We start from the raw sequence: 14,889 nt of genomic DNA on the forward strand, positions 1-14,889 counted from the left end.
GGGCTCCTCAGCCACGCGTGTGCTGTCGCCTGCGCCCCCGTGCGCGCCCCTCCTGGCGGCTCCCCGGGCGCGGGCAGGGCTGCGGGAGCCGGGCGCGGGGCACCCGGCGGGTCCCGGTCTCGGCCCCGCGTCGCCGCCCGCGGCCGCCACTATGGGGAGCCCTCGGCCGCCGCAGCGCTCGGGAGCGGGGAGGGAGCAGGATGGGACCCGGGCGGGGAGACACGATGCCCCCACCCGCCCCCGGCTCCTTCCTGCCAGGGGGAGCGCCGTGACCCGCCTCTAAGAAACGGCCCTATTTTTAGCTTGAATGAAGAGCTTCCTCATTCCTGCCCAAAAATAGGTCCCTGCGGGGACCAGCCAGGGAAAAGGGGCTTTTGGCCAGCGGCCGAACTCCGCGATGAGTTCTGCTGGTAGGGAGAGCTGGGGACGGCTGCTCTGCCCATGTGTGGGGTGGGCTCTTATGGCCATGTCTGCAGAGCTTTCCAGGCACCCACATACCCAAGACCCCCTTACCCAGCCAGACAGCCACTTCTCTGGCCTGACTGCGCTGCTGCTACCCCCACAAAGCTGTGCTGCACAGAGCCCCATCTGGCTCCACTCACCTGGGAGCCAGGACAGGCTGACAGTAGCCATGGGGCCAGCCTGTGTGCCACTATGGACAGTCAGCACAGCCCCAAAGAGAGCTGCCCACAGCCCCATAGCTCTCCAGCCTGGGACAGGGGATCACGCAGTGACCTGGGGCCAGGGGCATGTCACTCTGCAACCTGCCTGGCTGCGTGGGGCTAGGGCAGGAATGCCCAGCCCAGCGATGCCAGTGGCCTGTGGAGGTGCTGGGTCTGAGGGTCTTGCAGCCCTCCGGGGTGCTGAGGGTCTCTGCTAGCCATCTTGCAGGCTCGTGCTCTTTTCTGCAGGGGGGTTGGACTAGATGATCTCTAAAGGTCCCTTCCAGCCCCTACCATTCTAAGATTCTTCCTCCCAGCCCCAGGGTTGGGTTACAGCAGGAGCATCTGTTTGGGCTGCTGATGGCTTCTTCTGAAAGCAGAGCCACTCAGAGGCAAACAGCACAGAGCAGATCAATGGATAGTGCTGTCTCTTCCGGGAGGAGGACAATTACTTTTCTTGAGACGAGGCCAGGGGAGTTGTATGGGGGCTGGGAGCATCCTCTGGTCCCTATCACAACATGGGGGACACAGTTAACAGAATCAGCCACAGACACAGCACTTGTCACAGCAGTTTCAGGGCTCTGCTTTCTTTGAGATGCTCCTGGGCTTCTGGACACTTTGTCTGGGAACCCCCTAAAGAACACAAGGATGTCTGCTGCTGTACATGGAGGATGAAGAAGAGGATAAGAGGAGGAGAGCCACAGAAGCTCCAACTGCTTCTGATGAGCTCTACCAGGTGTCCCCGGGGAAGGAGTGCTTAAAGCCCCCATTCCAGCTGAGCTCAGGTTAGGGAGGAGTCAGCATCCCTTAACCAGTGCAAGGGCAAAGCCTATATAAGAGCCAGGTCCAGCCCATAAGTACTGTAGTGCAGCTGACAGGCAGTGATTTGCACAGGAAGGTGAATTGTTTGGGGGTTTTGTGGTTCTTTTTTTTTTTAAAGGAAAAGAAAAATAGCACTAGTATCTCTTCAGAGCAGCACATACATCCTCAGCACACCAAGGTCCTGGTGCCCAGCAGCTGGAGGACACAGCCTGGTCAGCCCTGAGCTGCAGAGGGCACATGGAGCCTATTCCTGGGGCTGATACCCTTCAAGAACTGTGTGGTTGTGCATATGTCCGAGCCATTCTGCCAGGCAGAGGAGGTCAGCAGTCCCTGTGGCATCAGAGAAAGCATGAAAGAGATCAACTGGATTATCTCTGAGACCCTACAGCTACAAGAGCCCAAAGCCTTCAACTGTGGTGGCTGAGCATGCACTTGCTGGGTTTCAAAGTGGAAATGCCCTCCATGGTGAAGGTTGTCCTGGTGACTCCTGGCAGCAGGAGGATGGCTCCTGCTTTACCCAAAAGCTTGTGGTTATGGCATGAGTTCAATGCCCTCATCACAGGGAGTACTCCTCAGTCATCTTCAGGTGATCCCTGCCAGCAGGCCAGCTGCCCAGGTAAGGAGAGCTTTTAACTGGAAATGGCAGGGGAGGGGGCAGCCCTCACTCAGCTGACGATGTGGTGGGCAAGCAAAGGGCTTGAGGAGTGAAATAGCAGGGACTGTCCTACCAACAAAACAGCACTGAAGCGGGATCACTTCAGCACAGGAGTACAGACAGGGGAGGACAGGGTTGTCAGAGAGCTCTCTGGGAAGTTGAGGGCCATGGCTTAGTGGTGGGCTTGATGAACTTCAATATCTTTTTTCCAAACTAAATGATTTTAAGATTCTATGAAGTGAGACACTGGTGCAGGCAAGAGGCACCAGTGGGCTGTGAGCACTTAGAGGGCTGCAGTCTCTTTGGGCTGCTGAGGCAGCTGAAGGTGATGGGTTGGGATGATGAGGAAGCCATTTGGGGCTCCCTGTGCAGAGCTGTTAATGATGGAGCAAAGCTGGTGCTAAGGAGCAGCCCAAAGGCCCCCCACAGTTCAGCTACTGCTCCTCACCTGCTCCCTCTTCATGAGCCGGGTATCATTAGCTGCTCATGCTGCTGAGCATCTGCAGCCAGCATCTGTGGAGCCAGCTCCCTGCTGTCAGGCCCCAGGCTGCCACTAGCCGCTCATTAGGGCTGGGATGTTGCAGCTGGGCTGACAAAGGGTTCCCAGGGATTTTCCCAGAGCCTGGGGGTGGGCCTGGTTTCAGCAAGCTGTCAGCATCTCCCACTCCTCTGCTCCTAAACTAGAGTAACCCAGCAACATTGTGCTTCTCCCTCCCTGGGGAGAGGAGAAGGGTCTTGGTATTGTGATGAGCTGAGCTGGGCCCACTTGGCTCAGGCATGAGGCTCCCATGCAAGCTCTCTGGAGCAGAGTGTCCCTGGAGACTCCAGATCTCATGCCCTGGATGGGTCTGTGAGCATTGCTGCTGCTGCATGTCCTCCCCAGGCAGCATAGCCCTGCACCAAAAGCTGCAGTGCCAGAGCAAGCAGGTCTGGCACAGCTGACCATCAGTTTCAGGGACTCTATGCACTGCCCATTAGCCAGGAGGCTGGTTGCATTTTCCCCCTGTAATTGCTTGCTGCTGGGCCAGGGAGTGAGCCAAGTGTGTCCAGGGTGGTTCCCACGGGGAAGGCTGTGTCCTTCACATCTTGTCCTCACTTGGCAGGCTCCCCTGCAGGCAGTTGAACACCCTCTGCATCTGCTGCTGGGGTTGGCTGGGGAGTGGGCTGGGAGCACCCTGACCGTGCAGGTGATGGATGCTGTTCCTGTGCTGGCCTGAGCAAGCTCTGCAGCCTCCTGGGATGACCAGCCTGCCTCAGCTCACACCTTGGGAGGAAGAGAGGAAGGGTGAGTGGTGCCTCAGTTTCCCCAGTCATCACCCATCTGCAGCCAGACACCTCCCCTCCCTCCCCCAGAGCTCAGGCAGGCTGCCAGTGTGGGCTTCTCTCCCCTGCCTGCACTGTGCCTGGCAGACTGGTCCTGCAGCAGATGTCTCTTTCTTTCTGGCCTCCCAAAAGCCCTGCTCTCCCTGCTGTGGCTTTCATCCTGGTTAAAATTAGCTAGTCTGCTGGCATGGCACTGCCAAGGCAGGTGAGTTCAGGGCAGAATGAGCCAGAACTCCTGTGGTCTCGGCCCATCAGGGTCCTGAAACAATTTTCCAAACAATTTACAAGGCTGTGGGAGAGCAGAGAGTGCTTAAAAGCACACAGCAGCCTGCCAAGAGCTTAGATCATGGCCAGGGAGTAATTCACTGTGCAGAGAATGCATCTGTTCACCAGTAGCCCAGCAGGGCCGAGCCTGCTGCAGCCTCTCTGCAAGGCAAGGCAGCAGCAGCTTTAGGTGCTGTGTCCATCCCTGGGACAGTCAGGCTCACCAACACCCTCTAGCACCAGCAGTGGGACATCAAGGTGCCGAGGACATATGGGAGCAGAGGTTACACATCCCTGTGTGTTTCTGGCAGCCTGGGAAATCCCAGGCCCTGAAGAGCAACAGCTCTGCAGACCCTGAGTGCAAATCCCTTTGCTCCAGTGCAGGGAGTAGCTGCTCCTGGAAAGAGATGTACAAGCCCCTCCACAAAGCAGATGATGTTTTTCTCCTTGCTAAACAGCTCCAAGGGACCTGAATAGGGAGATAAGATGTCCATCAGTCCTGAGCCCTTACCAGCAACAGCCACGTTAGCTGCTCTACCTGCTCCTGGGTCCAAAGAGATTGCAGCAGCAGCACACGGCCAGGCAAGATGCAGACGTTAACCTTGGCACCTTGCAAGCTGCAGTCTCTGCACAAGCTCATCCACAGCCACCTCCTCTCACTGTAGGGTGGCAGAGCATGGGCTGAGGGATGCTCACCTGCTGTATCTTCAGGTACAATTTCATCTCTTCAGGGCCAGGCTTTTCTTCTGCAGCAGCCTGGCTTGGGGACATCTCCCAGCACTGTGTTCTGCAATGCCAGCATCCCCAGATGAGGCCCCCTGAGCTTGTACCCTCCAGCCCCAACCCTGAGGGAGTGATGGGCTTCCTCTGGAGCTGTGGGGTGAGCAGACAGGAGACCCTCATCCCCTCAGAGAGAACTCTTCATAAAAAGGAGGCAGCAGGCAGCTTTTGGCAAAGGAGACTTTAATCTGCTCAGTTTCTAATCCATAGTGCAAAGAGTTAAGGCAAAGCTTTCTCTTCTTTTTTTCTATATAAACAGGCAGCAAACAAACAGGCCCTAAAACAATGTGTGGCTACAACAATTTAAAAAACCCTACAGTCCTGGGGAGATGTCCTCCTGTAATTAGGATAGGAAACACTGCACCCCAAAAGCCATGAGCTGGAGGGGAGCCCTGTGAATGCATGGGCCAAGCTGGAGCCTGGGGAGCTGCACTTGCCACTGCTGTATGTGTGGTGGTTGCAGTCATGAGAGAGTGAACACAAGTGGGGTGAGCAGGGAACCTGGCACCTGCCACGTGAAGTGGGAGGACTGGAAGCCATGAGGACAAGCCGTTCTAGCATCCCTTAATGTTCAGGAGCCTAGTGTGGCCTGGGGAGTCCCTCCAGCCCCCAGCAAAGGTGGGTATTGCTGAACCCTGCAGCACCTCCCAGAGAAAAGCCACTCTCCCACAAGATAGCATCTTCCCCCTGCTCAGGCTTGCAGTGCAAAGGCACCTCCCAGCACAGCCCGGCCTCTCTGCTGCCTCTGTTTTGGCTGCAATCGCTAATCAAGAAGGAGAACAGAGAAGGCAGGCCATGCCAGCTGCCCTCAGGCTCTTGGCTTGCAGTCCAGGAGTCCAGACTCTTTCCAGTCTGGCTCCAGCCAAAATTGGCTGTGGCACGTGGCCGACCTCAGGCAAGCAGCAGGAAGAGGAAAAGCTTTTAACACAAGGCCCTCTTGCAGCCCAGTGGTTTTTTTGGAACCTTGCTGGTTGCCCAAGCTGGGATGAGCCACCTCAGGTCTCCTCAGTCAGGACTGGATGCTGTCCTCAGGTTTCAGGAGAAATCAAACTACTTACACTTCTAACAGACAGTAAAACAGAACAAAGGTGTAAACCTGCCCTAAACCAAGACAGCCATGGTCCTTGTACTGCTCCCTGTGCACAGCTGCCCATCTCCAGGATTTGCAGAACTTGTGCCTGGAGCTGGAATGTCTCAGTGGGCTCCCAGGAGCTTTGGGGTGTCCCCTTTCCTCCCAAAGACTTATACCCTCTAGCCAGCTTGGCCTGTGAAGCAGCAAGCACTGGTGTGAACCACCCAGTTCCACCCTGAGCCAGAAGAAAATGCCTCTTATCTTGAGAGATTCTCCAGCACAGGCTCAGATGTGTGTTGCTGCTGAGCTGGAGGCATTGGCTGGCCACCCTTCAGACTCCCCAAGGAACACAGCCACCCCAGCAGAATGAGGAACTTCCCCAGCCTTCTCCTGCAAGTGACCCAACGTGTGCTTTGCTTTGTCTTGCATAGGTGATTGTGGAAGCAGCTCTGAGCCTGCATTCCTCATGGCTCCTCCTTGTCCTGCCAAGGCCAATGGGAAACTCTAAAACCAAAGGGGGCTGTCATTACTCAAGTACCCCAGAAACCTTGCTTTTCTCCAGCAGAGAGCTAGGCTCAGCCCTCTGGTAACACAGCCTAAAAGCTAATTGCTCTCTCTTGGGGCCTTGCAAAAGGGGCATGCTTCTGACTTCCCATGGAACTTCTCAGCTTAGATGGTGGGAGGAGGAAACAAGAGGCCTGAATGCAGTCTGCCAGGTACCCTTCTGGTCAGACCTTAGGAAAAACTCTCCTTTGTCTTGCATCTGCCCTTCTGATTAGCAGGAGGGCACAGTGTTTATATCAGCTTTGGACCACAGCACCTTTATGCACTCTGCTCTGGATCTCAGACTGCTGCAGGCTCGAGGCAACAGTCCCTTTAAACAGACGAAGGGAGGTAACTCTTTCAGCTTGCTGCAGAGATCAGTGACTGTGTTTGCTAGCAAGAGCTACAACCTAATTAGGTAGCAAATGTGGCCAGCAGACACCCCCACCAGCCTTTTGCCCTTTCAGCACCATCCGCAGTTCTTTGGAAGCTGCTCAAGGCAGCCTTGGGAAGTTCTGCTTCCCGGCAAGATGCAGCCAGGGGTGCCTGTGACCTTCTGGGAAAATGACCCGAGTTCCCCACCCCTCAGGCTCACAAGTAGACGTTGAGTGTCTGGAGGATCATCTGGCGGCAGAGAGGGCAGTTGCGCTGGTAGATGGCCTGCTGCAGCAGGACTTCCGTGCACTCCTGGCACAGGCACAGGTGCCTGCAGGGCAGCAGCAGGACTGTCTTGGTTTGGTCTTGACAGATGACACACTTCTTCCGTTCCTCTTGTTCTTTCAGGAGCATCCAGGGGTCGTTATCCGGAGTGCCCTCAGCATCCCCAGCTGCTGTGTTCAGCAGCTGCCTCCTCGGAGCTTTACCCCGGGAGCTGCTGGGTTCCTCCCTGGGCATCTGGAGACGCTGCCCTGCCACGGCACTTCGGCTCAGAGCAGGACGTGCCTGCGGGACCCGCTCCACGTCCAGCAGCTCCTCGTGCGTGGCTGGCAGCGGGCCAGCCCCCGCCAGCGTCACCCCGCCAGGGGCTGCGGGGAGCCTCAGGCCAGGCACAGCCGCTCCTCGCTGGTTGCTCACTGCTCTGCCCCCTCGGCTCCAGTTGGTCACCTGCAGACTCCAGTCCACCACGCGCCGCCAGGCCTGGGAGGTCATGGCCATGCCCAGTGTCAGCACCGCCACCTGGTAGAGCCGCCAGACATCCCGCTGCAGGCGGTGGTAGGAAGGCAGCGTGTTCAGGTAGGCCAGTGCCTGGCCCGTCAGCGCCCGCAGCAGCCCGGGGTTGAGCACAAAGGCTCCCACAGCGATGATGAGCAGGAGCAAGCCCAGGCCGTAGATGTTGACGAAGAAGATGCTGACGAAGAGCTCGGCGGCAGAGGCCAGGAGCCGGAAGGCCAGCTGGCAGGGGGACCACAGCAGGATGGGCACGGCGATGGCGCCACTGGAGACGTGCGCCAGGAATGCAGCCAGCAGGTCCGTGGCCCTCAGGAAGGGGCCGGCCACCGAGTCCCAGAGGGCCGCCAGCAGCGCCAGGAGGTTCTGCGTGCCGATGAGGCAGACGTTGAGCAGGCTGTTGAGCAGGTAGGCCAGCAGGCTGGTGCCGATGGCCAGCCCCTCGCCCAGCTGCCTGCCCACGGCCTGGCCGCAGCCCAGCAGCCCGCACAGCCCCCGCGCCAGCAGCTCCCTGCCCCGCAGCGCGAGGTGCGACAGCAGGTGCCCGGCCAGCTTCAGCCCCTCCAGGCCGCCGCAGCAGCAGCCGCGCAGCAGCCCGGCCAGCCCGCAGCCCGCCCGGGCCAGCGCGCCCAGCAGCCCGTCCCAGCAGGCCAGAGCGGCCGCGGAGGCGGCGGCGGGCAGCGCGCAGGCCGCGGCCAGCAGCCACAGCAGCGCCGACACCAGCGAGGACACGAGCAAGAAGTTGATGTCGAGCAGCAGCAGCAGCAGGTCCAGGGCGAGCCGCAGCGCGCCCAGCAGCGCCAGCAGCGGCTCCATGGCGGCGCCGTACGGCGGCCTCAGCCGCGGCCCCTGCGCGCCGCCATGCTGCGCCGCGCCGCCCCCGGCCAATCGGCGGCCAGCGCCGCGCCGGTCCCGGCAGCCCATTGGGCGGTTCGGAGGACGCGGCGGGGGGCGGGGCCGAGACTGGCCACGCCCACCCCGGCGCCGTTAAAGAGCCCGCGGCGGCCGTGGGGCCGGGGCGCGGGGGTAGCGCTCGCCCAGGCGGCAGCAGGCCGGGGGAGCTTGGGACAGGCTCGGCCCTGGCACGGCCCTCGGGGTTGGGGCAGCATTGAGCGCTGCTCTCGCCCTGCCGCCGCCAGGCCGGGGGAGCTTGGGAGAGGCTCAGCCCTGGCACGGCCCTCACACGGCCCTCGGGGTTGGGGCAGCATTGAGCGCCGCTCTCGCCCCGCCGCCACCAGGCCGGGCGAGCTTGGGACCGCCGAGCAGTTCCCTGCGAGGTGTCCCAGAGTAACCCCGTGGCCATGTCCTGGCACAAGGTTACAACCCCAGAGCAGCTCCTGCTGGCTCCTTGGCCGGGTGTGATGCTGCCAGAGCTGCTGGCCTTCGGTCTGCCGTGCTTCAGGAGATGGTCCAGCCCCCGAGCCCTGCCAGCGGTGACAAGCTCAGGAAAACCCAGCCTTGGAGCCCAAGGCTTTTAAGGAAGGGCAGAGCAAGCAGAGCAAGTGACCCATGGGAAAGACATTTGTGACCCCTGGGAGACAGCAGCCAGTGTGGAACCAAGGAGAGGAGCGCTGCAGCCCTGGGCAGCAAGGGAGGAGCCCTGAGGGAGCAGAACACTGACATCTTCTGCCTCATCCCCTGCAAGTTTTGCTCCATAACGAACGCCCCAGGTCAGGACAGGAGCTGGGACAAGGGGCACGTCCTGGCATACTCTGTGTGAGCTGCTGTTGCCTGGTGCCACGCAGCTCTTCGTGAGCTGCAGCACTGGCTGGACTGCCAGGATGGCAGAGCCGTGCAGTGTTTGCCTGGCTGTCCCTGCCTGGGCTCTGTCCCACTGGCTGGCTCCCTGCCAGCCCTGTCCCCTCCCTGCCTGGTCGGTTTTGGCTGTGGGCTCCCTCTCAGCGAGTGCCTGAGTCCCAAGGCTGCGTGACGGAGACGGGATGCTTTCAGCATTTATGGTAATGTTTGGATTTCTCATTGCCTTACCAAACAGGAGAGGGGGAACAAATAGCTGAGCCAAGAGCTGGGCTTGCTCCACTCACTCCTTGCCTCTGGCTGTGCACCTGCCTGCCCCTGCCTGCTCCTGCCACCTGCCCTGGCCTATGCCGTGCCCAGAGCCCCCTGCCCAGGGCAGGCTTCCCACTACAAGGCCAGAGAGGGGCTCAGGCACCCTGGCACAGGGCAAGGAGGGTGCAGGGAGTGGGAGCACCCAGGAGATGAGGTCAGACTGGAACACCGATTTGGCTGGAGCAGAATAGGGCAGGGGTCTCGGTGGGTGGGCTGCAAGGCTGGGGAGCAGGGATGGAAAATGCCTTCCTGGGGCCCAGTGGGGGAGGCAGAGGTCCTTGGCAGGCTGCCTGGCAACTGGGCCGTGACCAGGACCCCTCCTTGCGAGGAGAGCCCCGCAGCTGTCCCTGCACTTGCTGGAGGTTCGGGAGCGATGCCCATGGCAGCTGCTGACAGCAGGACGGGCTGGCCCAGCTGTGAGCCCTCACCCCTCCTCAGCCTCTCTGCTCATTTGGCACTGTAAAGCAGGCTGCACTGGTGCTTACTGGGGCCACCACAGCCCACCTGAAGGACACAGGCATGTGCACCCCTGCCCTGCAGGCAACGCTGGCTGGAGACAGGCTGTGCAGAGCACCCACTGCGCTGGCACAGAGCCTGGCCACCGGGCTGCTGCTGCATCATGCCTCTGAGCTGCCTTCCCGGCGCTGAGCTCACCACAGCCCGGCAGCTGCCTCACATTTTGGGGAAACACAGTCAGTGAAGCCAGATCTGGGGCTGCCTCGACTCTCATTCTTGTAGCTTTTAGCTGGAAGCAGAGGGAGGGAGTGAATAGGAAGCAACTCTGGGGGGTGGGTGTTGGGGTGCTCGAGGAGCTCTCTGGAATCCAGTGTGCCTGGAGGGGACAAGGCTGTGTGGAGCCTGGGGCCAGGCCAGCAGTGCCAGGGCTGCCTGGCATCGCACCCTGGGCAAGTCCCAGCAGACTGCCTGGGAACAGGCCGTGGGTGGCAGAGGAACAGGAGGAATGAGGCAGACAAAGGACTGGCAACACAACCTGCAGTGACAAAGTTGGGTGCTTGGGACCACCACAGCTCCCTCCAGGCCCACCTCAGTAATGGGACAGGCTGCCTGCCCAGCCCCAGTATTTTCCCCTGGCCCTGGCTGCAGGGGCAGGTCCCTCTCTGCTGCTGCCCTGAGGCAGGAAGGGTGTTTCTGGGGTGTGGGTCCTGCTGGCATCAGGCCAGTGCTCCCAGTGCGCTCCTGGCTGGTGGAGCAGCTGGGACCACACCTAGGGAGCCCTCTCTTGCAGAGCCCAGCTGTGCTGCAGCCCTGGCACCTGGCACAAACCAGCCAGCACGCTTCTCCTGGGCAGTGCCAGCAGCCTTACCTTGGCTCCCCTCAAGATGCCATGGCCCAGGGCCAGGCAGATGCCTCGGCACGGCGGCGGCCGCCTGCAGCCCCATGCTCGCAGGCCAGGAGGGAACAATAGCTCATTCCAGTGCATCCGCTCCAGGCAGGTTCCCCCGTCCCCACTTGGGCTCAGCTCCAGGCTGCCATGGCTCACTCTTCCTCTGGCCTTCGCCTGTAGTCTCAGAGGTGCAGGTGACAGCATCCCCACTGCACACAGCGCTGCTGGCGGCAACCACAGCCCGCATCCGCCCGTCCGGGGCTGCAAGGACAGGAGGACTTGGGAGCTGGAGGGTGCCCATGTGCCCCAGCAGCCCTGGCAGCGGGCACCTTCCCTGCCTCTCCTTGCTCTGCGGATTGGTGGAAGAGTGGGAGCACGAAGGCTGCCTGCCGTGTTTCCAGAGGGCTGTGTGGCTCCCCACGAGGGGAGCTGAGATGTCTCTCTCCTCCTGGAGCCTGGCCAGATGGCCCTGGGAAAAGCAAGTCCTCTTCCATGGGAAAGTCCTGCAAGGAGAAATTCCTGCTCAGCTCAGCCAGCTTCACTGTTCCCCTGGGCCCTGGTGCCCCGGCATGTCCCTGATGCTGTGAGGCCGAGCGGGGCTAGTGGTGTGGGGAGGTGGCATGGGGACTGTACTCTGCCTTCTCCCAGGCAGCCCTCGTCCACATGCCTTCCCCAGCATGAAGCCTTCCCCAAAGCCCTCCAAAGGGATCCTCTACAGCCCACAGCTTGAAGGGGGGCTCCCTCCAAGCTAGGGCTGGCCTCGCAGCCTGGCCTGGGGCTAATCTCTCATTAAGCTCTCTGGCAGTCATTCCTAATGAGCTGTCCTTGGGGAGCCTCAAGCCTCCAAGACAATGCTGGGAGGGAGGCTGCACTGCCCAGGGGGCCGTGGGCAGGCGCTGGGTGTGACACCATGCTCCCAGGCTGGCCTCTCCTCCCTTCCTTGGCAGCAGGACTATGCTGCTCAGCAACACCACAGTGAGCCAGGGAAGCCAGGTGACACTGGGCCTTCTTCCTCCCCGTTCCTCCGGGGAGCCATGGGGTGAGAGCCGTGGCGTTCACAGGAAGGAGCGCGGCCAGGCTCCCCATGTGCACGTCACTCTTGGTCCGTGTGCCCGTGCCGCAGGGTTGCCGTGTGGCATTGGCAGCAGCTGCTCCTCCTGGGCACCTCGAGGCTGGACCCCCACCAGCTGGGCACATAATCAGCCCCATTGTGTGGGTGAGTGCCTGTCCCCGGCCCATCTGGCGCCAAGACAATGAGGCCTTTTTCCGGCCGGCACTGGAGGGAGATGACCTCGGAAGTCTTTTGAAGGAAAAGGCCGGTTTATAAATAGTCGTCCCTGGGCTCCCAGCGTCCCCTGTGCCCCGTTAGCCTCAGCCCAAGGCCTCCCCTCACACAGGGGTGGCGGTGCACTGGGGCTGGGCAAGGAACCTGCTGCGCACGTGTGAGTGAGAGGGCAGTACGTGGCTGTTTGCACGCTGTGCCGGGGCTGCACCTGCTTGAGGGCAGCCAGCTCTTCCCCCTGTGCCTTGGCTGTGGCCATCGGCTGGCTAAGGTTTCCCCAGCAGTGCTCACTTGCCCAGCTGTCCTTGTCCATCCACCCCGCGTGCACCAAGGCTTGAGCCTCTGGGGCAGGGTGCGAGGGGAGGGCTGCACAGCTCCACAGCCTTCCTCGCTACCCCTGCGCTGCTCCCTGCAGAGTATGGCCAAGTCTATGCCTCTTGCATGCCACAAGCCAGCCCTTGCAGGGGAGCTGGAGCTGCGGGGCTCCTGGGTTTGCCATCTCATAGCGGCACCCTTGCTGGGGTGGCTGCTTTGGACGGTGTGAGGCTGGGTGACTCTCGCCAGCTCCACTCCTCTTTGGGGTTTTGCCACTGCTCTGCATCCGCCAAGCCACTGGCCATCTCCGTGCAGCTGCCCCAGGAGATCGTGCTCCTCCAGCGCAGAAATACAGATGTCACCTTCCTTCCCCCTTTCCGCTCACGTCCTTCCTTCCTCCCTCCACCCGCCCAGCTCCTTGCCCCGCTCCCGCTCCCGGCCCCTTCTAAACAAAGGCTGCGTAGCCATGGTTAATAATCCTCACATAAAGGCCCTGCAGAGAGGGAGAGGAAGGAGAAGGAAGACACAAAGGAGCGTCTGGGAGCCCAATGGAGGAAGAGGGGCTGGAAGGTGGCATTTTCCTCAGCTGTAGGACAGGAGCATTGAAAAGCTGGACACAGATGGGGTGCAGGTACCCCAAGACACTTTTGACCTCATGGGATGTCTGATACCCCATCTCTTGTGGTCTTCCAGAGGTCGGACAGTCCGCTCTTACCCTGTACTTGTCCCAGACCACAAAGCATTGTGTGAGCCCTAAAGCACCTGTTCTCTCCAGCAGAGCCGCAGGAGTCTCTCTGGGAGGACAGGGGAAGGTGGAAGGCGCTGAGGTGTGTGCTGAGATGCAGCCTATGCTCAGCCCCAAGCCTCATCCCTGTCTCTGTGCACTGGCCGTTGTTCCCCTCCAGCTGCAGAGCCAGGCTCAGCGGGAGCTAGAGGAGAGACAAATGCAATTATACACTTCCAGATTGTGCCTTCAACCTGCAATGCTTGGCCAGAGCCAGGGTAATCAGCCGTGCCCTGGGAAGGTCCCCAGGCTTCCAGCAGAGGGGAATGGCTGCCTGGCAGCTCTGCCAGGGGCTGGTAAGCCCTCTGCTCCCAGGGACAGAGCCGCCTTCCTCGGGCACAAGCCCTCCTCAGAAAGGGGCAGTGGGCTGGAGGAGGAGACTGCTGGGAGCTGTAGGGCCCCGGCACCTCCTCCCTCGGCACGAGAGCAGCCCTGTGCCTCTGCTGGGGCTGGAGCCGTGCGCCCTGACCTTCCCACCCTGGCTCTGCACGTGGGACCACGGCACGGGGCCCTAATCCACGCTGTTTGTTTAAGTAGCAGTGAGCGGGGGCCGAAGCCAAATCCATTCAGCAAGCAAATAAATAAGAAGGCGTGAGATAAGGCAGCAGAGAAGGAAGATGAAGGTGGCCAGCCCGCTGTGCACCCCACGCAGAGACCCCCAGCCCACCGGGTGCCACACACAGCGTGACAGGGTGATTTCATGCCGGCTGTGAGGGCAGTGGGGCCTCGCTTTGAAATCCTGCCTGTCTTCCCCACAACTATTACTTTGGCAGGGGAAAAAGCCCAAATTTTCTTCAAAGTTCAATGGTCTGAAAAGGAGAAGCTCCAGACCAATTGGAGGCTGACTGCTGCAGTAAGAGCAGAAGACTGTTTCAGGGTGGCATGCTACCTGCCAGAGTGCTTAGCCAGCCCCTTTTCTCCAGGGAGAAGCATTGCCCTTTCCAACTGCTGGGAATTTTCTGCAGAGGTTTCATTAGCATCCTTCATTTTTAACACAGAATAAAAGTTAGCACCAGAACTAAATGCAGCAACAGTGTGTTATCCAGGCTGTCCTGCTTGTTTGACTCAGTGGATGCTTTCCCGTGGGAAAGCAGGACTCTGTTTGCAGGGCTTAAATTGCAGTATTTTGTGCAAAATTGAACATTTCTCTCCCTTCTCCAAGGGGAGCAGAGCCTGAGGCTCCTCTGGAGCTGCACCCTGCCCTTCAGAGAGGGAGAAGAAAGTGTGAACACATTGTGAGGGGATCCCCAAGGCCTGGACACCCATCCAGAGGGTGGCTGTTCCCACTGCAGATAGAACTCCTGACGCTGTCAGCTCCGAGCCCATCCCCAGGCTGCAGCTGTGGGGCTGTAGAGCAGCTCTCGAGCAGCCTGTGCATGATGGCACAGCTCCCTTCCACTTGTTCCTCCCAGCGAACGCGCTGCCTGGGAGGAGGCCTGCCCTCTGAGCCAGCAGGCTGTGAGCCTTATCGCTGCCCAGCTTTGCCATTTTAAGCAACTAATCTCGTGGGGAAAAAATTTAATCATTTCCGATGAATCATCAAGTCTGTTTGGCTGGGAAAGTGGTGGAGGGGGCTGGCCAGGCATGCGGACAAGGCAGGAGGAGGGCATGGGAAGGGCCGCAGCATGGCACCACTGTGGGAGCAGGGCTGGGGCTGGAGGCCAGCACAGGGGCTGGAGAGGCTGGAAGGATGAGAGGCTGTTGGGTGCCTGGCAGGAATGCCATGACCCAGGGGAACCTGCAGCCCAGCTCTGGAGTCGCTCAGGGTGGTCAGAGAGATGCAGCCCGTCCTGCCCAGGGTCTGAGAG

At 60.3% G+C, this 14,889-nt stretch overlaps 1 protein-coding gene across 1 annotated transcript; it reads right to left on the reverse strand.

The window, feature by feature from the left end:
• Nucleotides 1–4,672: 4,672 nt before the first annotated feature.
• On the reverse strand, nt 4,673–8,148 carry RNF26 (ring finger protein 26). Its single transcript, XM_062014035.1, has one exon. It carries the CDS (start codon nt 8,102–8,104, stop codon nt 6,713–6,715), a length of 1,392 nt encoding a protein of 463 aa, XP_061870019.1. The 5' UTR covers nt 8,105–8,148; the 3' UTR covers nt 4,673–6,712.
• Between the last annotated feature and the right edge of the window lie 6,741 nt (nt 8,149–14,889).

The sequence above is a fragment of the Colius striatus genome, chromosome 23 (genome assembly GCF_028858725.1).
Source record: "Colius striatus isolate bColStr4 chromosome 23, bColStr4.1.hap1, whole genome shotgun sequence".
Lineage (NCBI taxonomy): Eukaryota > Metazoa > Chordata > Aves > Coliiformes > Coliidae > Colius > Colius striatus.